The sequence below is a fragment of the Pseudonaja textilis genome, chromosome 8, assembly GCF_049901715.1.
Source record: "Pseudonaja textilis isolate UNSWEBS1 chromosome 8, rPseTex1.2, whole genome shotgun sequence".
NCBI classification, from domain to species: Eukaryota; Metazoa; Chordata; class Lepidosauria; order Squamata; family Elapidae; genus Pseudonaja; species Pseudonaja textilis.
The window spans coordinates 40,611,750-40,636,801 of record NC_141997.1 but is presented as its reverse complement, the minus strand read 5'-3'; the positions used below and the strand labels follow the sequence as shown (position 1 = coordinate 40,636,801).

At 45.3% G+C, this 25,052-nt stretch overlaps 1 protein-coding gene across 2 annotated transcripts; it reads left to right on the top strand.

Annotated features, from left to right (window-relative positions):
* The first annotated feature begins 33 nt into the window (after window positions 1-33).
* UCHL3 (ubiquitin C-terminal hydrolase L3) lies at window positions 34-23,262 on the top strand. 2 transcript variants are annotated; one of them, XM_026705311.2, is made up of 9 exons: window positions 89-179; window positions 864-875; window positions 1,038-1,166; window positions 2,007-2,163; window positions 4,264-4,349; window positions 6,683-6,730; window positions 20,284-20,359; window positions 22,606-22,664; window positions 23,052-23,262. In XM_026705311.2, the coding sequence occupies exons 1-9, from the start codon at window positions 138-140 to the stop codon at window positions 23,133-23,135; spliced, it is 693 nt and encodes a 230-aa protein (XP_026561096.1). In that variant the 5' UTR covers window positions 89-137; the 3' UTR covers window positions 23,136-23,262. The 2 variants fall into 2 exon arrangements, with proteins under 2 accessions (XP_087794158.1, XP_026561096.1); XM_087938032.1 differs by lacking the exon at window positions 864-875 and having other exon boundaries at window positions 34-191.
* Window positions 23,263-25,052: the final 1,790 nt, after the last annotated feature.

The following is a 25,052-nucleotide window of genomic DNA, read 5'->3' as shown; positions in this document are numbered from 1 at the left end:
CCTCCAGGCGTTTCGGACGAGCCCAAGCGGCAGGGGCGGAGGGGTGGGGGCGGGAAGCGAATGCCTCCCTCCCCGCCTCCCCGCGCTTTGGTACGGCCGGGGCGGGGCGAGATCGAAGGGAATCGAGCCGGTCTGCCATGGAGGTTCCGCGCTGGCTGCCGCTGGAGGCGAACCCGGAGGTGGGTGGGTGCGTGGGTGGGTTAGGGACGGGGCGCGTGGGTAGGGACGGAGGGGGCGCGCGGGTGGGAAGAAGGGACGGAGAGGGGGCATGTGGGTGGGAAGGGACAGAGAGGGCGCCCGGGAGGGAGGGAGGCGCGGAAGGAAGGGAAGGGACGGAGTCTGACCCCCGTTCGAGCCGGGAAGGGACGGAGGGGCGCGTGGGTGAGTGCGTGTTATGAAGGGGGAGCGTGGGTGGGTGGCTTAGTGGGAGGGAGGGACGGAGAGGGGGCATGTGGATGGGAGGGAGGGAGGGAAGGGATGGAGGGGGCGTGGGTGGGTGGGTGGGTGGCTTAGTGGGAGGGAGGGACTCAGGGGGCTCGTGGGTGGGAGGGAAGGGACGGAGTGAGTAGGTGGCTTAGTGGGAGGGAGGGACGGAGAGGGGGCATGTGGGTGGGTGGGAGGGAGGGATGGGAAGGGACTGAGGGGTCACCTGGGTGAGTGGGTGTTACAAAGTGGGTGCCTGGGAGGAAGGGATGGAGGGGTAGCATGGGTGGGTGGGTTAGGGGGAGGGAAGGACGGAGAGGGGGCAGGTGGATGGGTGGGAGGGAGGGGAGTGGGGGCAGGGGTGGGGGGGTGCATAGGGAGGGAGGTCACGCGTGTCCTGTCTCAGGTTGACCCTCTTTTCCCCTCTTTCTGGCTTGCAGGTAACGAACCAGGTGAGCTGCTCTGCCGTCTCTCCAGGGTCCGCATCCCCCTCAGGTCGGAGGTCATCCCCGGGTGGGGGAGGGGGTGAGGAAGAGGAGGGCGGCATGGGTGGAGGAGGAGGCGGTGGGCAACGATTGGCCCATCTGCCCGTCCGTCTGTCTGTCTCCCGGCAGTTCCTCCGGCAATTGGGCATCTACCCCAGCTGGCAGTTCGTGGACGTCTATGGCTCCGACCCTGAGCTGCTCAGCATGGTGCCTCGGCCCGTCTGCGCCTTGATGCTGCTCTTCCCGGTCACCGAGAAGGTAGGTAGAATATGGGGGTCTTCCCGCCCCTCCCCCGGGGAAGGGCCCTCCCCCTTGAAAGTCCTCAACTTATCGACCATAACTTGAGTCCTTAGGTTGCTAAGGGAGAAATCTATTGGAAGTGAGTGTTGCCCCATGTTTGGCTGGGGAATTCTGGGAGTTGAGGTCCACAAGTCTCAAAGTTGCCAAGTTTGGAGATCCCTGTTTTAAAGACTGCTAAGCAGAGAGAAAGGCAATTTTTTTTAATGGTCCACAGCCTTTCTATATGGCCTTCCATAGAAACTGAATTTTTCTATTGTTCTGGAAAGCAAGATGAGTTTGTTTTCCTAGCTAAACAATGCATCATGAGGAAGGTGGGAGAAGTGTGCACTTGGTGTGCATTTTGGGTGCAAACCAAGGAAGGGCCTTGCAAGGCCTGTAGAACCTTCTAGTTGATAATTTAAAAAAAAAACAAACACCTTCCTTTTTACGACCCTGTAATCTTTTAATTCGGGGTAGATTCGATGGAACTGAGTATTTACTGGCTGATGCTCTTCCCGGCGCCTGCGTGGAGTTCACAGCAGATACTTTTTCTTTGCGCCCTAGGAGAAAAATACTTGTTGTTACCTAGGATTTAACTCTCAACTTTCCACACGGGAGGCAAGTGAGTCTTCGCTGCTAGGCCACCACGTTCTAGCTGATAATTGCCTTAGAGCAAAAATTTATTCCCAGGTCCTGAATGGTTTTTCTTTTTTTCCCTTTCTTTGACAAGCGCTGTTTATTTTGTAAAAAATGGGTGGTTTGAAAAGGGGAATTTGGAATAAAAAATAAAAAATCTCCCACCCCTTCCTTGCTACCTAGTATGAAGCATTCAGGATGAAAGAGGAAGAGTCGATCAAAGCCCAGGGCCAAGAAGTCAAACCCGGCGTCTATTTCATGAAGCAGACCATTAGCAACGCCTGCGGAACCATCGGCCTCATTCACGCCATTGCGAACAACAGGGATAAAATCGACTTCGGTAAACCTTTCCTTTCTCCCAGGTTACTCTTCAGCGGTTGGTTGTCTGACCTAGGCTTCCCCAGCAGCACGAAACTGACTCCTTGTCCTGATAAACCCCTTTTATTTAGTTTACAGTGAATTTTTCTCCAGGAAAGTCCCGGCCAACATATTTCGCAATTACAGACCGTTATCAGGCTTGGAGAGTTGCCAGGCCGATATCTTTCAGATGCCACACTGTAGCAGACAATACTTGGCAAGAATGCAGGAACCGATCTTCACCCAAATGAATTGATTGTCTCCTGTAAAACCTCACTCCTCTTTTATTCCCTATGGGAGGGGCCATTCACCGTCCACCTGTGGCTTTACTCCCAAGTCAACCCTTATTCCTGAGCTGTTCCCTTCTTCTAACAGCTCTGCGCATGTGCACACTGGGAACAGGCTCCAGGTGTTCTTCTACCTCACTGATGTCCGACTCCGAAGGCAGCTGATAACCGTCAGACGGCCTTGGCCCCATCTCTGCCTCTGACGCAGAGCACTAGTCAGAGCCTTCCCCAGGGAAGATTGTTGGCAACTTTTTATGAAAAAGTGGAAAAGTACTTACAGGGTACAGGTAGTCCTAGACTTGCAACGGTTCATTTAGTGACCGTTCAAAGTTAACAACAGCCCTGGAAAAAAGTGACTTGTTTGACCCGTTTTTCAGACTTGCAGCATTCCCAGGGTCACAAGATCAAAATTCTGATGCTCGGCAATGGGCTCCTTTTTATGACGGTCGCAGGGTCAGGCGATCTCCTTTTGAGACCTTCTGATGAGTAAAGTCGAGGGGGAAACCCATTTCCCTTAACCACATTACTCATGTCACAATGGCGACGATTCGCTTAATCGTGGTGGCAAGAAAGGTCTCAAAATGAGGCAAAACAGCGCTTAACAGATGTCTCACTTGGCAAGAGAAGTTTGGTCGTAAATCAAGGACTACCTATACTAGCCAAAATCACATTATCTTAACGCTGTTGATGAGGATCATGATGATGTCCATTCAGTTGTGTCCAATTCTTGGTGATTCTATGGGCCTCTCCACATCTTCCAATTTTGCGCTACTACTACTTTGAGGAAGAGTTTTTTTTTTAATCACGGCAACCTTCTCTACCCAATTATTGAATGGAGCATACTACTTCTGCTTTTGCCTTTCAGCCATGATCCAGGAGCCTTCGCAGGCAGTTGTTTTCCCAACCAGCTATTGTTGTGTTAAATTTACAATTTTTTACCGACTTTTTTGAGTCTTTCTATGCTCTGGCCGCTGTCAGCTTTGATGGTGTCAAACTCAAGGCCTGGGGGCCAGATCCCACCTGTGGGGTGCTTAGATCTGGCCTGCAAGGCCACCCTGGAAGCAGTGAAGGACCGGCCCAGGGTGTCTCTGCCAGTGAAAAATGGAGCTCAGGAAGGCTGCATGCGGCCCTCCCAAGCTCCGTTTTCGCTGGCAGAGGGTTGCAGGAGGCCATTGCAGCCAAAAACGGAGCTTGGGAGCCCGTTTTTGTTGGCTACTACCAGCGCCCTGACATAAGTGACGTCGAGCTGGCCACGTCCACCCTGGCCACACCCATCCCAGCCCCCCTCCAAGGTCAAACACAACCCTGATGCTTTCCTCAATGAAATTGAGTCTACCATGTTCTTTGATGGCCTGCTTTCGTTTTACCGCTAACTCTTCCAAACATTCTTGTTTTCCTCCAGTGAATTCCTCCGCATTACGCTTCCGAAATAAGTGAAATGCGGTTTTGTGATTTTCCATTTTAACAAAAAGTAGCTTACTCATCCTGGTACATCTCCCTGTTTTTATGTTCTGTTTACCAAGTGGATAAGCTAGAAAATTCCTAGAAACTTCGTCATTTGTTACATGGGTGTCCTTTAGGTGACATTGAGGACTCAGATTGTTGGGGGCAACATGCTGACGGTGTAAACTGCTTAGAGAGGGCTGTAAAACACTACTTAGGCCGTGTTTAAGTCTAAGCGCTGTTGCTATGTTACCTGCAACATAAGAAGCAGTGGAAAGCGTCGTGTGCCATCTTGCAAGCCATACCTTTTAATGTTAATTCTTCTTTCTTTGTATTAATGCTGTCTATTTTAGAAAAAGATTCTTCCCTGAAGAAATTCTTGGACGAGTCGGTGCCCATGAATCCCGAGCAAAGAGCCAAATACCTAGAAACTTATGAAGTAAGTGGGGAGGTATATTTGGAGGGCAATCTCTCTTCTGTTGAAGACAGTCGCCACTAGATTAGATTAACAGAGTTGGAAGGGACCTTGTAGGTCATCTAGTCATCTTTTGTGACCACCTGACAAAGTCAATGACCCTTGAGGCAAGCCAGATAAATCCTTGTTATCTCACTCAAAACCTTATTTCACTAACTTAACAATGTGCACTCAACCACTGTTCTTGTTGGCCTTCAGGCTTTAAAAAAACCCCCCCCGGCAGCCTAAATATTGGAACATCTCCACAAATGGTCCTCTTCACTTCTATGGGACAGCCCCCACCACAACTTTAGTGACTCCAAAAAGTCAGGGTCATAAGTCGAGAATGACCTGTATCATGCCAAGGAGACTGTCATAAAGGCACAGGCTGAGATGTCTCCTATTTAGAGGAACTCCAGTTTCCGTGAATTGTCCACAACAAGAAGCCACCAAATGGTTCATAAGCCCAGTGATGGTTCGTTCATTGGGCTTGCCTAAAATCCAAATAATATTTGCCTTCATTCATGAATGTTATTAGCTTGGTTATCATCAGTCATTTCACCCGAGTCCCTGGTTCAGTACAGCTTGCAAACCCACCTGTCCATCAGCTTTGGGAGGGAAGTTATGTTCCGCCTTTTTAGGGCGGCTGGCTGAGAGAGATTTTATTTTTTATTTTTTATTTTAAGTTTTGTTTGATTATTTTATTTTAATTATTTCGTTTACTTTATTTTAATTTAATTTAGTTTATTTCATTATTTTACTTTAGTATTTTATTTTACTTTAATTTTACTTTACTTTAATTTTAATTTTATTTTAATTTTATTGTTTTACTTTACTATTTCGTTTATCATTTTATTAATATAATTTAATTTATTTTACTTTATTATTTTATTTTAATTATTTTACTTTATTTTATTCATGTTATTAATTTTATTTTATTATATTTTACTTTATTATTTTGTTTTACTTGATTAAATTTAATTATTTTATTTTATTTACTTTATTATTTTAATTTAATTATTTTTATTTTACTTTAATTTAATTTAATTACTTCACTTCATCTTATTCTTATTTTTTATTTGCCGTTCATCTCCCCTCAGAACAATTCTTTCAGTCGTTTTGGTCTCCAGTCAAGGCTTTATCTTCCAGCAGGGGCTGAGAACCTGACAGGACCTGCTTGTCAGGGTTGCTCAACTCCATTTTTGAGCTGGCACAAGAAGGAAACTCCCTGTCCTGCCTTTGCACAACATTTGAGAACAAAAGGTGCTCTGCTGAGTGGCCATTTATCTTGACTGCAAAGAGGCTTCTCTGTGGAGGTCACAGTGAGGGATGCAGAAGGGACCTTTTCCCAGGAAGAACCCTTCTTGGGCTCACGTTTGTTGGAGAAGAGTGTTTGCTTCGGGGGATGTTGTGGCTCTTTTAGGTCAGGGAATCCTTTGGAAAACAATTGGAAAAGTTTCTAGTCCTTTGAGAAAACAGAATTGATGTTTTTATGTTTGCCTATGTTTGTCTTAAAAACCAATTTTAAAAAAACCCAGAATTCTTCTCTGTTAAGAAACAGGTGTTTCATATTATATATGTAGTGGACATGTCCAAAAGCAAAAAATAAAAATAAAAATTGGATGAAAACATATAGGTGGTTAGAGAAAACGATAAAGCAGCCTATAGATTTAAAGCCAGAAATATTTTTGTTAGATATATTGCCAGAAAATTCTAACAAAGGGAATATTACATGTTTAGACAGCAGCAAGAATTATATTTGCACAATACTGGGATGCTACAGATGAAAATACAATCATATATCAAATATTAGATTGTGCGGAAATGGATAGATTAATATTATTAACGATAAAGGATAAAGAAGATATAGAATATTTTTTTAATTTGGGATTTGTCATCAATGGTTAAATAATAAAGGTAGAAATTAGAAACCGGAAGAACACTTATTATATACAAGTAAAGAATATTGTTACTAGAATTATGTATATGTAAAATGACCCAGACAATACACTGTTTACTAAATACTTATATATGTTCAAAAATTTGTGTGTTTGTGATAGATAGATAGATAGATAGATAGATAGATAGATAGATAGATAGATAGATAGATAGAGACGAAAATACATATGTGGTTAGAGAAAATGATAAAGCAGCCTATAGATTTAAAGCCAGAAATATTTTTGTTAGGTGTAGCGTGTATGCGCGTGTGTGTTTAGCAAATTGCTGATCTGTCAGATGATTGGGGCAGGGTGGCTGATGGCCTTTGAATCGAAATGCCCAAACTTACAATCTCTTAACGCTCCATTTTGAAATTTCAGGCCATCCGTGTGACGCATGAATCCAGCGCTCATGAAGGTCAGACTGAGGTACGTGGCTTAATTTTTTTTCCCCGTGAGTAAAGCTTTTGATAAGATTTTTAAGAACATGGCAGTTACTCTTAGGGATGCTCTTATATCCTGCCATGGTCCTGAAAGAGAGCGGGCTGGAAGGAACTTTTAAGAACAGCACTTGGTTTAATTCACTTTCTTCCCGATACTGTCTCTTGAGTTGCATTCACAGCTTTTTTTTTTTTTTAAATAAAGCCGAATTGACCCAGGGCAAGGCTTTGCCTCAGGCCTTTAAAGAGATTCTTGGAATTGGGCTTAGCAAAAACTCCATAGTAGATCCCTGTGAATGTTCTCAGTCATGGAGATTATTCTTGTACCCAAAGTGGTTTTTATTTTGAAAGGGCAACTGGACTGATTTTTCTTTTTGAGGGGGAAGAAAACCTACAACTGAGGAAGCTTTCAGGCTGGGAACCAAAATGTTGTCGTCTCCCTCAAAAAAAACCCAAACAAACCCTAATCCTGTTGCCTTTTTCAAAATCAAAAGCCACTTTTGATTCCACCTTGGATGCTGGCTTCATTTGGGCTTGGCTGTGTTTCGTGGAGGAGTTGTGATCTATTTGTGGGATGGTCCTGCCCAACGAAGGAGATGCTGCCAAGCTAATTCTGTCCTTCTGGCTCAACAGCCTTTTGGGCTTCACCCTGTGCCCACCAAGCAGATGGAAAAGACTTGTTGGGATAGAGGGCAGAAATATGTGGACTTGCTGGGACGGAGAAGGAAATACGTGGAAATTTTGTGGACTAGCCCCTCTGTACCTGAGGTGCAAACTTGAGGTAGAAGTCTCTGCTGCCTGATCGTTGTGACCAGCATCTAAATGACTTTGCAAGGAAGATCCAGGAAGTTCCCTCAACAAAGGAAGAATTATAGCTTGCAACACTACCTTTTAAGCATTAACCATTCATCTTGCTTTGAAACTGGCTCCTTTCCGTATCTCCTTTTAAGCTCGGATTCTGCTTTGCATCTGTAAGACTCTCGGCCATTTTAAAATCTTTAATTAATCTTTAATTGATCCAGAAGGCTCTTAATCATCCTTTAACCCAGGACCATCTGACATTTCCTCCTACCTAATAGCATCTAAACTAAAACTGTACAGCTGGACTGTTTGGAAAAGATATATTGCAGCATCCCATTATTTTGTAGGTCTTACGTGACTGCTTCTCCAATTGTTTTTCTTCAATATTTTTTTTTCTGGCTGGAAAAGTTTGCAGACAAAAGAACCTGGGAAGCATCTATGCAAAACTTGCAAGAATGCAGCTTTTGGACAGGAGTGCTTGGTTGGTGGTTCCTTGCTTTGCAAATCAGTAGCCTATAAAACTATAGCTTGTAGCCTTGATCAATATTTGTAGTTCTGGCCCTAGGTTTTATTTTTATTTTGTTGTTGTTGTTCATTTGTTTGTTTTTACCCTTAATTCAGGGTAGGGTCTGGATGGAGCTGAGCATTTGCTGGCCAGACGCCTATGTGGAGTTCGCAGCAGGTTTTTTTTTTCTTTGCGCCCTAGGAGAAAAATATCTACTGCTACCTAAGATTAAACTCTCAACCTTCTGAGTGGGAGGGTTAGGGTTCATTTTCCTTCTGGCTTGAAAATGGCTGGAAAAGTTTGTGGTTCTTGTGGACAAAACAACCTGAGAAGTATCTATGCAAAACGTGGGAGAATGCAGCTTTTGGACAGGAGTGTTTTGTTGGTGCTTCCTTGCATTGCAAATCAGTAGCTTATAAATTGTAGCCTGTAGCCTGACCAGTATTTATAGTTCTGCCCCCAGTTCATACCTGTAGCTGTCCTAAGAGAGTGACTGGTCATTCATATATTGTTCACCTTACTTATAGCTGAAAAAAACATGATCATCTCAGATGCAACATCTGAAAGCAGAGCACAGAAGTTGATTTAAAAACCAATGAGAATAGAATAAATATAGAATAGAATAGAATAGAATAGATGTAGAATAGAATAGAGTAAATGTAGAATAGAATAGATGAAGAATAGAGTAGAATAGAATAGAATAAATATAGAATAGATGAAGAATAGAATAGAATAAATGTAGAATAGAATAAATGTAGAAAGAATAGAATAGAATAGATAGAATAGAATAGAATAGAATAGAATAGAATAGAATAGAATAGCAGAGTTGGAAGGGACATTGGAGGTCTTCTAGTCCAACCCCCTGCTCAGCAGGAAACCCTGTCCTATACCACTTCAGACAAATGGTTTTCCAATCTCTTCTTGAAAACTCCCAGTGTTGGAGAATTCACAACTTCTGGAGGCAAGTTCTTCCACTGATTAATTGTTCTAATTTTTCCCTAGTCCTAGGTTGATTCTCTCCTTGATTAATTTCCATCTGTTGCTTCTTGTCCTGCCTTCAGGTGCTTTGGAGAATAGCTTGACTCCCTCTTCTTTGGGGTAGCCCCTGAGATATTGAAACACTGCTACCATGTCACCCCTAGTCCTTCTTTTCATTAGACTAGACTTTCCCAATTCCTGACACTGTTCTTCATATGTTTTAGCCTCCAGTCCCCTAATCCTCTTTGTTGCTCTTCTCTGCATTCTTCCTAGCCTCAACATCATTTTTCCACGCTGGTGATCAGACTCGTACGGTAGAGTATGACAGTCCTGTACAAAAGATGGTTTTAAGAATTGTCCTTTTTTTGGAGGGGTGGCCTCTGTAATTTATTGGTTGAGCAACAACCCAAAAGAACTAGGATAAACTCCTTGTGGAACAAAAAGCTTTTGAAGTTTGTTAATATCCTGGGAATTTTAGGGCCATCATCTTTGCTTCTTTGAGAATATTTTTTTTCCTACTGTTTCTGATATTTATTTTTATTTACATCTTTTATGTTATTTTATTGATTTGTCATTCAATTAAGCAATTGCTTTTTAAAAGCTTTACAACTTTTAATCAGTAAAATCTACTCAGGGTAATGTAGGTAATGAACTTCAGGGCTACATCTGAAAAAGAACTATATCCTGCTTATGTTTGTTTTCCCACATGCATTTTTTTTTTTTAAAATAAGTGATTTAAAGATGCCATTGCTCGAGTGTTCAAGTATTGAAGTCTTTTCCAACTTCCTTAAAATAGAAAGTGAAGCTTTTTCAAAGAGTCTCTGGGGCAAAGCTTACTGAGAAGGAAGGGATGGAGTCGCAAAAATTTCCAGCCTCTGAGCTATTTCCTGTCTGAAAACAAGGTCTCCCCAAGGTACTTTTGAAGGGGGTAAATTGTTTATTTTCTTTTTAACTACCTTCCTGGAAAAATTATGGATCTTTTCACTGACTAGGATTCAGGATGCAGAAAACTCAAAAAAAATATTGGTTTGCATCGTTAGCAGAGCCCTTAATTGTTCAACGTGCAAAGACTCATTCAAAACCACCACAATCATGTCACCCTGAAACCTCTCACACATCTAAGTTCAGAGGTTGTTGCATTATGCAAGACTGTTGCTGAAGAAAAGAAACAGATATGTTAGAATTAGATAAGAGGTATACTATTAATCTGCTGCCTCTCCCAGCATGGGCCACCTAAAGACCAGAGGATTCTGCCAATCTGACCTAGGCTTCCTTAGAAAGCATAAAACACAATCTTAGTTCCGGCAGAACCTGTTTTATTTCCACAGCTGTGAATTACTTTCATTCACAGCCTAAAAGGCTTCACAAACAGTCTTTCAGGGGATGTTCATAAACAGCCACCTTATCGCACTTGGAATGCGACCAGAGAACTAATTGCCAGACGCAGGGCAAGGCCAAACACAACACAGAGTCAGACAGGATTTTTCAAAGCTTGAATCGACCAGACGAGCTAATTGCTTCCTGCAAAAGCTCACATCCCGTTCACTCCTCTTTTATATCCTATGAGAGGGGCCAATCGTCTCCGAGTTGTGGCCTTACTCCTGAGTCGACCCTGCTTTCTCAATTGTTCTTGTCTTCTGATAGCCCTGCACATGCGCAGGGTGAGAACCGGTTCCAGAAACTCCTCCGCCTCACTGTTGTCTGAGTCTGAAGGCAGCTGATGACTGCCAGCCTGCCCTGGCCCCATCTCTGCCTCCGATGCAGAGCCCTTGTCCGAGCCTTCCTCAGCCTCCAAGACTGGTCTAAGTTCCTCCCCAACCTCCTCACTACTATCCGACTCTGCTGCCAGCTCCATCAGCTGCTGGCAGGCCACAACGACAGTCAAGATGATAGCTATTCTAATGTGATCATGCAATGCACATTCAAGATGGCGGTCTTGTGTTTTCCTGGCTCAAAGATTCTGTCCTTGACATCAAGGATGGAATAGCCTGGATGAGGGACGTTTGTCTCCCCTTCCCTTCACAGCTCTGAAATTTTGCCTGAGTTGTGCCCCTTTGGTTATTTTGAATGGAACTGGTTGGCGTGGGCTATGTCCATTTTGGTGGGCATTGCAACTTACAATATAGACCATTTTACAGATGACAAGGTGGCTGTATCTTGTGCTCAGATAGAATTTATGTCTGAGTCTTTTGGAACCGTCGTTTGCCGATGTGGAACTTCCTCCTCAAACAATGAGAGCGTTGGTGCCGTGCGCAAGTGCAATAGCATCATATTCTGTAGTGACGCAGTGGTTAGAGTGCGCTACTGCAGGCTACTTCTGCTGACTGCCGGCTTCCTGCAGTTTGGCAGTTCGAATCTTACCAGGCTCAAGGTTGACTCAGCCTTCCATCCTTCCGGGGTGGATAAAATGAGGACCCAGATTGTTGTTGGGGGCCATAGGCTGACTCTGTAAAGCACTTAGAGAGGGCTGTAAAGTGGTATATAAGCCTAAGTGGTATATTGCTATTGCTATATTCAATAGAGCAAAGGGCTCTGGGTTTGACCGGGGTTTTTGGATCTGTGGAAATTGGACTTCGGTCCAAAGATGCATCTATAAAATCATTCCTTGGCAAACTGTCTAGGCCTGGGATATCAGAAGATACTTTTGTTCACAGTGGCAGCAAAAATAGCCCTCTCTGGGTTTGATAGAATAGACAGGTAGAACAATAGATCAGTAGAAGAGAAGAGGCTTCTTGGGTGAGGAGTGAAATGTTTTCGAGGGAAAAATCACATGAGAAAATCCAGTGGCCTTTTGAAAAGCACCTTTGGGACAGCCATGACCTGGACGATTGAGAATCTCCATAAACATCTAGTCTTCTCTGGGGCTTCTTTGCAACTGGTTCTTCAGCAGTTTAATGACAGGGATTAAATTTTGGAAATGAGGCAATCATGGTAGGTTGTTAACTGTGGCTAAGCCAGATCAGGTTTCCCAGGTTGAGGAAAATAGAACAAGTTTATTTCTTGATGAGATTTCCTCCCTACTTTACTCCAGGCGGAACAGGTGCCATTCATCTCCCTTCATCTTATCCCCTACAAATCATTACCTGGAGAGATAGGCTGGGCCCGGAAGGGTGACCTAGAATCTTCCAGTAAGTCTGCATTGCTGGGTTTAAACTGGTTCTGACACTTTAGCATCTACACCCCACCAGCTGCAGCAGTTTGAAAGCAAAACATTCCAACTCTTATCTTTAAAAGATTGTAACGAAAATACCAGCGTTTTTACCCATGAATATATTTACTTGGAGAACATGAATGATGACACCCAGCCCGTGAACAATTGGAGAATCTGGTTTATGAGACATCCGGGGGGGAGGGGGGGGAACAGGATCACAGGTGACTGTAAATTACGTATGCCAGGTTGGCTTCATACAGGGCAGTGCCAGTATGTCGTCTCAATTAAATCCTTTGAAGTTTTTTGAAATTTGGCTCAAGAATCATGATTTAATTAGAGCAATTGCTAGAATCCTGACACAGTCTTTTTAAGATAATGGTGGAATATACTTCTGGTTTTACTGTTGTACCGGTCCTTCAGATTTTCCCACCCACCCTTGTTTTTGGCAATTTGAAAACAGGCATAAGAATGTTTTACGAGTTGACAGTCAAAATTGACCTGAAAATTTGAGGGTTTGGGTCCAGTAGCTGGAGGGGTGATCTGAGGACCCTAAATGGCCCCCCTGTTGCTGAGCCTCTGGTCTAGGGCTCAGGGCCGAAAAGGTGGGTGCAGCTCAGGTGTGAAGTTTGCAGCAATTCCTATTCTAGTCTCTGGGTCTACTTCCATAGTTACCATGGTTACATGTACCAAGTATAGGCAATCCTCGACTTGCGACCATTTTTCACACTTGCGACCATTGCCGCATTCCCCACAATCACTTGATCAAAGGTCAGGCGCCTGGCAAGCTACTCGTACTTATGATGGTTCCGTTGTTCTGGGGTCACGTGATCTGCCTTTGCAACCTCCTGACAAGCAAGAGTCAATGGGAAGCCAGATTCACTGAACGACCGTGTTGCTAACTGAACAGTGGCAACGGTTCACTTCGCCGCCGTGGCAAGAGAAGCCATAGAATGGGGCAAAACTCACTTAATCCCAGTTATGCTTATCTACAGAAATTTGAGGCTCAGTTGCGGTTGTAACTCGAGAACTACCTCTAAAAGCAAATTAGATTAAAAAGATATTTTAACACAGAGGCTGCTAATATAGTTTGGCACAATAGCCAGCTGTGAAGCCCTAAAGAAATTAGATTGGAAAGATCTAGAGCCGTGATGCCGAACCTATGGCACACAAGCCACAGGTGGCACGCAGAGCCATTTGTGCTGGCACGGGAGCCATAGGCAAACTTACCTCTCTGTGCATGCATGTGCCTCACAGCTGATTTTTGGCTGGTTTGAGATCTTTGGCCTCCCAGAGGCTTGAAAAACTCCTCTGCAGGCTTTGCAGGACAAATAATAGGCCCATTTGTCACTTCCTGTAATACCGGAAGTGACGAAACGGGCCTATTATTTGTCCTGCAAAGCCTGCAGAGGCGGAAAAAGGCCTCAAACTGGCCGAAAATCAGCTGTGAGGCGCAGCGCAGGAAAGAGGGTGACGGGATTGCGCGCGCATGCACAGGGGGCATGGGGGAAGCGCATTGCTTTCTGGGTGCTGGCACGTGAGCCCAAAAAGTTTAGCCGCCACTGATCTAGAGGGTCAAGAGACAGTAGATTGGAGCTGAATTTTTCTCTGTAGAATTCTTACAGGAAACAAGGGCTGGGTCTTAGTTCCCACCCAAAGGATTTGCCTTTGATGTACAGCTATGCAATAAAATGACCAGATGCCAGAAGAATAGGTGTTTATCCTGATTGACTTCCGATGAGATTTGACCAGAAAAAAACTTTGTCTTTGAACTAAATTGATAGAAGTGGAGCAAAATGACACTGCTTTTCATGAGCTTGTAGTAAAAGCAGCCTAAAGTTACACCTTCTGCCAACCTACCAGTTTGAAAGCATGTAAAAGTAGAAAAATGCAAGTAGAAAAATAGGGACCACCTTTGGTGGGAAGGTAGCAGCGTTCTGTGCGCCTTCGGCATTTATTCATGTTGGCCACATGACCATGGAGATGTCTTTGGACAGCGCTGTCTCTTCAGCTTTGTGACGGAGATGAGCATTGCCTAGAGCTGGAAACGACTAGCACGTATGTGCGAGGGGAAACTTTACCTAAAGTTAAACCAGTTGCAAAAATGCTGCGTGCCTTGAGTGTAAATGTACTTTCTACCTTCAGTTCATATTAAAATTGGCAGACATGTATTATTCATCATTTTGACTATCCTTATCCTCATGGTAAACAAAGCAGGTTTTATCATGGTCTGAATAATCAACCCGAACCAGTCTACTCTAAGTTGAAAGCCTCTTTGTAAAGGTGAGAATTGTCATCTATCCAGCTGGTGCAGGATGGATTTTGTGACTTCCCAGCCTAGAGAGGTTAAATTAACAGTGTTGGAAGGGATCTTGTAGGTCATCTAGTCCAACCCCCAGCCCAAGCAGGAGACCCTACACCACGGGTCTTCAAAATTGGCAAGTTTAAGACTTGTGGACTTCAACTCCCAGAATTCCTGAGCTAACATGCCTGGAGGAGAAATTCTGGGAGTTGAAGTCCACAAGTCTTAAAACTGTCAAGTTTGAAGTCCCCTGCCCTACACCATTTCTGACAAATGGCAGTCCAATCTCTTTTTGAAGTGATAAAGCTCCCATGGCTGTGAAGTGAATCTGGTGAATGTGCGAGAAACCAACCTAGATTCCCCATGGGGTGGGTCTTCCATGGCTGTTCGATGAGGGAGTAGACTCCTTTTTCAGCATCTTCACCCCTTCCTCATGGCATGCTTGTATGGTTGTGTGTGTGTGTGTTATAGGGGGACTTACAAATATTTTTTGTTTATTGTTTTTGCATCAGCAACCTACGAATGGCTCCCTTGCCATTAAACCGTCCCAGAGTTATTTTCATACAGCTGAAAAGAACTTGGCCACCAGATGGTCAGCAAGAGAACCTGCTGGAATTAGGGAGCGATTAGAAAAGGGTGACACGACTTCAGCTGAGATGGCAGAGAAACCTCATTGCCTCGAGTTGATCAAAGAGCAAAGAAGAGCAACTAAGAGGGTTAAAGGCCTGGAGACAAAAACATATAAACAAAGGTTGCAGGAATTAAGTATGTAGGCCAGTCTAGAGAAATAAGGACTAGGGGGGACATAATAGTGGTATTCCTCTATTTGATGGGGGAGGTCAACTAATTTTCCAAAGCAACAGAACGCAAGATAAAAAAAAAAAAACAATGGATGGAAACTCATCAAGGAGAAAAGCAACCCGGAATTAAGGAGAAATTTCCAAACAGGACAATGAACCAGTGGAAGAGCTTGCCTCCAGAGGTCGTAGGGGCTTCATCCCTGGAGGATTTTAAGACAAGGCTTGTTGGCCTCCTTTCTCAAATGGCCTAGGGTCTCCTGCTGGATGGAGCAGGGGGTTGGACTAGAAGACCTCCAGGGTCCCTTCCAGCTCTATTCTGATTGATGGATCGAGGGGACGTGAGGGACCCCGCTTTCTTGATTCTGCTTTCCCGGCACGTCCAAAGGCCCAGCGACTTTTATGGCCTCCCTTATCTCTCGCCTCCGCCTGCATTCCTGAGCCTTGTTTTTCAAAGCGAAAGTTCACCTGCTGGAAAAGCCATTTCCTCCTAAAGGCCACACCAGAGCAGCAAAGGCAACACTCGAAAATGCCTTTGGGTCAACCATCGCGGGAGAAGGAAAAAACAAGAGGGATTGAGGAAGCCGGGCCCTTCCCCCCCGCCAGAGCGGGCCAGGGTGAAGGAATGTAGAGCTTCATCCAGCCTTGGCATTTTCGCTCCGGGGAGGCCAAGCAGCTGCTGCCAGATGAGAGGGCCTGAGTGGCCTTGCCTTCAGGATGATGGGAAAATGCTTCCTGCTTCTGGGAAGGTTCATGAGCAGCACTGGTCCTCAATCAGTCAGAATAGAGCTGGAAGGGACCTTGGAGGTCTTCTAGTCGAACCCCGTCAAGCAGGAGATCCAGATAGAGGCCTTTCAGGCTCCAGAAGGCCTCACCTGGGAGGAATTCACCCCCTATTCCCACATCACACTAGGCCAGAGTTGGGCGGGGGGTGAAGCAGACTTCGCAAAGGGTTGTCCAGTCATAGCTCGGATTTGGAGGGGGACGCAAAATGGCCTCCCTCACAGCCAGGCCTCCTGATTTGGTCTCCAGCTGGTAGTTCAGCAGATAGATGGGGGCTCTCTTTGACCAGAAGAGCCAAGTTACGGTGGCCACGCGGCTGCCCTCTTCGCTTCGCAGCTGTTTTTACACCCTCCCAAAATGCAAAGCACACGACGTAGCGTGAGGGAAATAAGAGAAGCTCGGTCAGAAATGGCCACCAAGCGGGAAATCCAAGCTGGAAGTGGAAGGAAGGTCCCAACACCCTGGGAAGGTCTTCCTTGGACACGAGCAAATTAATTTTGACTGATTGCGGATGATATCAATAAAGGAGAATGTTTGTTAGCTCAGGGTCGAGAAATGAAGGGTCCTTTGATGCTTTCTGAGCTAGCTTCTTTTCTTGCAGACGTTTCATTACCCAGCTAGGCAACATCATCAGTACTATAGGGCAAGCCACTTTTGTGTGTGTGTGTGTGTGTGTGTGTATCTATCTATCTATCTATCTATCTATCTATCTATCTATCTATCTATCTATCTATCTATCTATCTATCTATATTAAATGCTTACAATATAATAGAAATAAGAATAAACATAAATATAAATACATGAAATAGGTACTAATAATTGGGGATAATAGGACAGGGACGATAGGCACGATTGTGCATTTATGCACAATATAAACACAATGGACCTCCTCCTAGCACTGATAATGTTACCTAGTTTGAGTAATGAAACCATCTGCAAGAAAACAGAGGGCACCAAGGACCCCTCTTGCCTACAAATCGGTAGGATTAAAAAAAATGAGTACTGGTTCTGTGGACTTGGCTTGGTTGGCGTGGCAGGGGAAGGATACTGTAAAATCTCCCTTCCCTCCCCACTCTTGGGGGAAGGTTCCTGCAAAATCGCATTCCCTGCCCATCCCCTGACCTGCTTTCCAGCTCTGTTCTCCTGTGCAGGGCAACCAAAGAAGACCCAGCTGATCAACTGGGACTTGGGAGCCAGAGGATAGATGGGGGCGGGGCCAGTCAGAGGTGGGATTTGCCGGTTCTCTGAACTACTCAGAATTTCTGCTACCAGTTCTCCAGAACTGGTCAGAACCTGCTGAATGCCACCTCTGCTACAAATGCCTGTCCTTAGAAAAACACATGATGCTGGTTTTTGTGGGGTGTAAAATGGCAGCCGGTCGAGAGCCGCTTGCTTTGGGCTACGTCGCCGAGTACAAACTCCCCTTGTAAAGTGTGTCTTTTTTCAATATTTGTATAGTCTTTGCCTGGCTTCTCCTCCTCAACCCAGCCTGAGTTTAGCCACTGCAAAATGAAAGCCTCGGCCTTGCGTCGCTCCGCCTCCCTGACCCTGATCAGACACAGCCCCGTGGCCTGTGCCAAAGCCACCAGCCCCATAGAGGCCACAAGCCCTCCCGTCTGCCTGCAGTGTTGGCGGCCTACGGTCCCATTATCGTCTGTGGGGGACCCCCCGGCCGTAAGTCTGGTTCCTCTTCCCTCTCTGCTCGCAGGGGCCACGCTGCAGCTCCCCCTTCCCTCCCAGCTCAGGCCTCTGGGAAGCCTCCCTCTGGCCTTGCTTTTCGTCCTTCGATGGGGGGCCCATCAAGCCCCAATCTCTGCAGCTTTGTGGAACCTCCATGGAAGCCACCCCTGAAACATTCAAGGAAGTCACGGCTGCTCCAACTTCCTTGGGATTTCTTTTCTCCTTCCCGGTTGGCGCTTTCGTCGGCCTTGCAGACCTTCCGTGGCTGGTCTGCTTGGTTTCTGGAGCTTTGGGTTTCCTGGTGGTATCTCTCCCATCCGGGGCTGCTTCGTCTCGTGGTCTCCTCTCCTTCTGTTCTTCAACCGAGGTCTTTTTTAAGGAGCGGTGCAAAAGGTGACTTCAGGATTCTGAGCTGTTCTTGGTGTTCTCCAAACGCCAGCAGCAGCAGCCTTCTTTCTCTGCCAGTCCAGAGGATCGCTCCTTCTTTGGCTTGCGGGTTTGTTTGGGTTTTTTTTTTTTTTTTCCACCTTTCAAGTAATTGGGAAGAAGTCTTTCACTGTTGATGGAGTTGCTTAATATATTATGTGCTTCCTGTGTTTTTTTTTAACAACGTGGGAGTCAGGATTTCTACCAAGTAGTGAAATCTCCAAGATCAGTTGGCAGGGCTTTTTTTTGCAGAGCAAACGGCAGAGGGAAGGATGGGGCGCAGATAGAGAATAGGATCGGAGAAGAATAAAGATAGGGGGAAACTATTCCTTATTCATTTATTCATGCAGCGAGTCACGTGGTTAAAACACTGGGTTTGGAGGTTAGCGAGCCTGCGTTCGAGTTCAGAGTGCTGTGGTGGGGGTGAGCTCCCGTCATTCGCTCCAGCTCCTTGATGGGGATATGAAAGGAGCCCCCAGGGGCATTTCCCATGCAACAAGACGTCCTGTATGCTGTCAGGGGAGGCTCCATTCAAAATCCAAGGAAGAAGACCTTAAGACTCCACTGTTATAGAGGAAAGGACTTTGACTGGAAATTGAAGTGGTAGCATCAGAAGAATACAAGATCTGAGGCAATAGGCACGGAAAACACATATAGAAAGTGATGTCAGTGTTCCCACCCCCAATAGTTGAAAGTGGCCATCCAATCTGAGATGTATATAATGTCAGTTGGGGCATCTTTGGGTGGTGTTTCAGACATCTGGCACGCCAGGATGGTTGACCTTGGCCTGAATAGATAAGAGGCTACATCTGCACAGTAAGCAAGAAAACATAGTCAAGAAAACTTCCCAACTTTTTCATTTCACCAGCTCAAACCTCCAGCACTCTTCCCCTCACGAAGCCCAATTAATCTTCCCTCCCCCCATTTTTATGGCAGTTGGAAAGACAAGCAGAAGAAGGATTCTTGGAGGCTGACTAGTGATGTCACCAGCTAATCCTTTCAACCCAGAAGCACCTTAACCGGTGGCTCTGACATGAATGGGATGATATTTTATATGTTCTTTTGGGCTGCAAGTCTTAGCTAAGTTCCATGGTGTCTGACCTGCTCACTGTTCTTCTTCCAATAATCTTCATAAACCACCTCTGCAGTCACAAGTTTCACGTATGTGTGTTACAGAGTAGGACAAATTTAGACCACAGAGACCTCCTTGAGATGTTTCATGTCTTCATGTTTGAGGGTTTCCTGGAGATGGATATTGGGCATTTATCAATCATGTGCAAGACAAGGCGACAAAAATTCAGTTTATATGGAAGGGGGGTGGGGGTGGAAATCCTTTGGGTCTATACATTTCCATACGTATATTTATTTACTAAGATTTCAAAGCAGTTTCATTCCACTCCAGGCAGCTTCCAATTCATTGAAATAATGCAAGAGAGCAAAAATGGAAACTAGTGTAGGAAGAAAAAGCACGTCGCTTGATAATGAAACTACAGTTTCCGTCGTCAACAAGAATGCATTGGATGTCTATAGAGATTCTCAGCCATCCAAGACATGGTTGTCCCAAAGGTGTTTTTTTTTCCCCAAAAAAAGGCAACTGGACTTGCTTTGTTTTTTCTTGAAGACGTTTCACATCTCATCCAAGAACTGAAGAAGTTTAATGGATGAGAAGCAAAACGTCTTCAAGGAAAATTACCAGTTGCCTTTTGAAAAAGCACCTTCGGAACAACGCACTGGATCAGGGGTCTTCAAACTTGACAGTTTTAAGACTTGTGGACTTCAACTCCCAGAATTCTTCCTCCAGTCATGGTAAGCTCAGGAATTCTGGGAGTTGAAGTCCACAAGTCTTGCCAGGTTTGAAGACACTTGCACTAGATGATGTAGCCGCAAACCAGCATCTCTTCCCCAAAGGCCACCTGGAAAAAAAAAAGTGATCTTTTTGGGTCACCAAAATGCCAGTAATGAAGGAATTACCCAGCATGGGAGGAGCAGATATGCTAAATCTCGGATCTAGGTTTTTTTCTGGGGTTGGAATGAGTTTCTGAATAGAATTAATTTCTTTTTCAAGTCTACGGGCAAGCGTTCTGCTGATCACTTGTACGGATCTCGTCTTCTTTCTTGCAGGCACCAAGTATAGATGACAAAATAGATCTTCATTTCATCGCTTTAGTGAATGTGGACGGCATTCTTTATGAACTAGGTAAGAACCCCGGATCCAGTACCCTCCAACAGTCTGCGCTGGCTGACTTGAGTGCCATTTATTCAAGTGTTCGCCTTGTCAGTGGAGAAGCAATAGCACTTAGACTTCTATCTGTGCTGTACTGCAGGCCACTTGCTGACTGTTGGCTGTTCAAATCCCACCAGGCTCAAGGTGGACTCAGCCTTCCATCCTTCCAAGGTGGGTAAAATGAGGAGCCAGATTGTTGGGGGCAATAGGCTGACTCTAAACCGCTTAGAAGGGCTGTAAAGTGGTATATAAGTCTAATTGCTATTGCTATATTGCTTCACGGTCCTTTACAGCCCTCTCTAAGTGGTTTACAGAGCCAGTCTCTTGCCCCCAACAACCTGGGTCCTCATTTTACCCACCTCGGAAGGATGGAAGGCTGAGTCAACCTTGAGCCTGGTGAGAATTGAACTCCTGGCAGTGGGCAGTAAAGTCTGCAACATTGCACTCTAACTACCACGCCATCACAACCCAATCCAAATGGCTTTGTATTTTCACTATTGTTTAATCAATAACCTTTAATCTAAAATGAATGGTCTGTCTGTCTCCAATGTTTTGATCTGTGCAATCACAGCGCCCAGGAGCATTTAGGTGTCCAACATCTAAGTGGTGATTAGAATGCAGTATTGCAAGCTAACTCTGGACACAGCCAGGACTTCGAACCTGACCGGCTCAGGGTTGACTTAGCCTTCCATCCTTCCAGGGTTGGTAAAAGGAGGTAAAATAAATTGCATGGCCAAGTGCCAGGGGAAACCAATTGGGTGGGTGGGTGGGATCAGTGTGTGGCCTTCTTTTGCAGAAACCTTGCTGTAATTTATGATCCAAATTGCCTTCATTATACTTCTAGAATCTGGTTTCATTTAATTCCAGCGTCCTAGCTCATCAGCAAGAGAGAGGACCTCTTGATGATCAAATTGCAGGCAGTCGGCAGAATTAGCCTGCAATACTATTCCATTCCAACCCAACCCAACCCAATCACACTTGGCCAATAAAAGTATTCCTATTCCATTCCATTCTTATCCGATCACCCTTGGCCAATAAAAGTATTCCTATTCCTATTCTCACCCAGCTTTGAAGTGGTCGTGTGAAAGAGGAGTGTTGGGAAGAGAAGAGTGTGTGTCCCCATTCAATTTTGGAAGAAGCCTTGAAGCATGCACAATCTCGGGTTGGGAGGTGGACATTCAGGTCAGGCCTTAAGCATCTGGTACCCCATAGCTAATGGAGACTTGGAGAGAAGTTCCAGGTGAAGCCTTCAGATATCAGAAAACGGAGCCACCCAAATAAGGAAACAAGACCATAATAATAAGAAGAAAATCTTAAAAGCTTGTTGCTTCAGATGTGTCCGGATGATGGGCTGGTTCTTAACAGAATAACAGAACAGCAGAGTTGGAAGGAATCTTGGAGATCTTCTACTTCAACCTCTTACTTAAGCAGGAAACCCCATAGCATTTCAGGCAAATGGCTGTCCAGTCCCTTCTTAAAAGCCTGCTATCATGTCATCCCTAGTCCTTCTTTGCTGTAGACCAGAGGTGTCAAACTCAAGGGCCGAGGGCCGAATCCGGCCCCCGGGGTGCTTAGCTCTGGCCCATGGGGCCACCCTGGAAACAGCGAAGGACCGGCCCACAGTGCCTCTGCCAATGAAAATGGAGCTCGGGAGGACCGCATGCAAGTCTCCCGAGCTCCGTTTTCACGGGCAGAGTGTTGCCGGAAGCCGTCGCAGCCCAAAACGGAGCTTGGGAACCTGTTTTCGCTGGCAGAGCTCTGGGGTCTCTATAGGCACCTCCCACCACCACGATATGAGTGATGTCGAACTGGCCCAATACGAGTGATGTCGTCCCCCCCTGGTCACGCCCCTCCCTCAAGGTCAACCACAGCCCTGCGGCCCTCAATGAAATCCACTTTTGACACACCTGCTCTAGACCAACCTGGGACTTTTCAGGCATTCATAAGATCAGATGCCGAAGAAATTCCCGCAATTTGGAATCACCGTATTTAGAATGCAGATAAAGATAAGAATGAGAGGACTTTCCTTTCAATCTCGGGTGTCCTGCATCGGGAGCGGGATTAGAGGTGCCAGGTGCCGTTTGTAAAGTGATGGTAATTGGTGGATGGCATAAACTTATGAGTTGTTGTATTTTTCCGGCTGGGGATTAGTGGGAGGCATCTGTGGGACTTGGGTTCTTTTCCGAGCAATGAAATATGACTTTTCTCCATCCACACAGATGGACGCAAGCCTTTCCCGATAAACCACGGGCGGTCCAGTGTCGACACGTTTTTAGAGGTAGGAATTCTCAGCCGCTTTATTGGGTTTTATTGGTCATTTTATCGGGTTTCCTTCAAGAAAGCCGCAGGGAACAACGGTGACGAAAAAGGTTGCGAAACGGGGCAGAACTCACTCCACCAAGGTTTCGCTTAATCCCCGAAAACGTTGGGTTCCATTGTGGCTGTAATTCGAGGACTACCTTGTATAGGACAACTACAGTTCCTGTTTCCAAAAGCGTTTGTGAGACGTCGTGAATTTAGTTACGTGCTTTATGGAGACAGCATAGGTATCTCAAGGCCACGTAGCAGAGCCCCTTAGAGGCAACCTGGTATCAGTGAAAATGGTTGTGTAGGCAGAGACGATGATATTGTGCATGTGGTTTATCTCTTTGTGTGTTCTTCCTAGGACGCCGTAGAAGTATGCAAGAAATTCATGGAGCGCGATCCGGATGAATTGAGGTTCAATGCAATTGCTTTGGCAGCTGCCTAAATCTGTTTGTTGCATAAGAGGAATTGGCATCTCATGTACTGTAACAAAACTATATTTTAGCCGCAAATCAGCAACGATCAAATTTTGATAACGTTTGATGTGAATTAAATTTCAGATTACCCTTTGCTTCCTGTGACCTTTTCTCCGTGTTTCCATGATGGAAATTTACATAATGAGAAGCTGTTAGGAAGACTCTGATTAATGCCACACGTGCAATTGGCTTATTGGAAGAGAGGTGCCGTGTGCATACACACAAGAAGGCACCCCCAGCTCAGTGAACTGACCACCCATCCTAAGAACGTTAGTTTTAGCCCCGTATTGATGACCCAGATTTTATAAGGGGTGTGTGTGTGTGTTTCCTTGTCTGGATAAAGGAGAATATTTGTAGGTCAGGGTTGAAATTGAGGGGTCTTTGATGGTCTCTTGAGGTGGATTGTTTTCTTGAAGACATTTCAATTATTAGCACTAGAAGGGAGTAGGGTTTGCAGGAAAGAGGAGGAGGAGGAGGAGGGAAGAAGAAGAAGGAGGAGGAGGAGGAAGGAGGAAGAAGAGGGCTGTGGGGTCTTTGCTGCTCTCTGAGCTTGATTGTTTTCTTGCAGACATTTCATTACCCTAACTAGGTAACATCATCAGTGCTAGAAGGGAATAGGGTTTGCAGGAAAGGAGGAGGAGGAGGAAGGAGAAGGAGGAGGAGAAAAAAAAAGAAGAGGAGGAGGAAGAAGGAGGGGAAGAAGAGGAGGAGGAGGAGGAAGGAAAAAGGAAGGGGGAGGAGGAGAAGAGGAGGAGGAGGAGGACTGAGAGGTCCTTGATGCTCTCTGAGCTTGATGGTTTGCTTGCAAACATTTCATTACCCAAACTAGGTAACAACATCAGTGCTAGAAGGGAGTAGGGTTTGCAGGAAAGAGATGGAAGAGGAAGACTGCAAGGTCTTTGGTGTGAGCTTGGTTGCTTTCTTGCAGATACTTCATTACAGGTAACATCATCTGTCCTGGAAGGGAGTAGGGTTTGCAGGAAAAAGGAGGAGGAGGAAGAAGAGGAGGACTGTGAGGTCCTTAGTACTCTCTGAATTTGGTGGTTTGCTTGCAGACGTTTCATTACCCTAACTAGGTAACATTATTGATGAGCTGTTGATGATCTTACTTATTTTGGGTAATGAAGCGTCTGAAAGAAAACAACCGAGCTCAGAGACTACCAAGGATCCCCTCAGTTCCTTTTCTGTTGTAATAGAACAGCGGTCCCCAACTTGGCCATTTTAAGACTTGTGGACTTCAACTCCCAAAATTCCCCAGCCAGGAATTCTGGGAGGTGAAGTCCAGAAGTTTTAAAATGGTGAAGTTTGGGAGCTCCTGCAAGAGGAAGGGAGGAGAAGGGCTATCCCAAAATGAAGTTGTCAGAAATGTGAAACAAGAAAAATAAAATAAAAGTAACATTTTAAAATGGACGTACAACAGCAACTTTGATTTTAAAAAGAAAATTCAAGAGTATTACATCAGCCTTTTAATTCTGGTGCTAAAACAGCCAGATCCTAAGGCAGAACGGGGAAAGATATTTCAGGCCAGGATTTTAATCTTAATTCTTGAGAGGAAGAATGTAACCCAGCAGAGCCAATCTGTTAGCTATCTTCCAGGCCTAAGAAACCCACAGGTCTCCTTCAGCGTGCCAAGTTCTCAGGGTGTAATTCACCCTCACTCTTCTCTCATGGGTTAGTTTCTCTAAGGAAAAGAGATTCAGGAATGTGCGTGAATTACTCAGGGAGGAGAGAGTCCAGGAAAATAAAAACAGGGTATTGGGCTCTTGGTTATTTGGTCACTCAGCAGGCTTTCCAGATTCCTCCGGCCACTGGAAAAAACTTAAAAGAAGCATGGAGGAGCTACCTCAGAAACCTGGCCTGGGTTCAGTCTTGTCTTTCTAGTTCAG

Excerpts from the sequence above, each read along its gene's own strand:
- UCHL3 (XM_087938032.1), top strand. The coding sequence starts at position 138 with ATGGAGGTTCCGCGCTGGCTGCCGCTGGAGGCGAACCCGGAGGTGGGT. Across the intron at positions 192-1,037 it reads ACCCGGAGGTGGGTGGGTGC|TTCCTCCGGCAATTGGGCAT; the intron begins GTGGGTGGGTTA and ends GTCTCCCGGCAG. Across the intron at positions 4,350-6,682 it reads AATACCTAGAAACTTATGAA|GCCATCCGTGTGACGCATGA; the intron begins GTAAGTGGGGAG and ends TTGAAATTTCAG.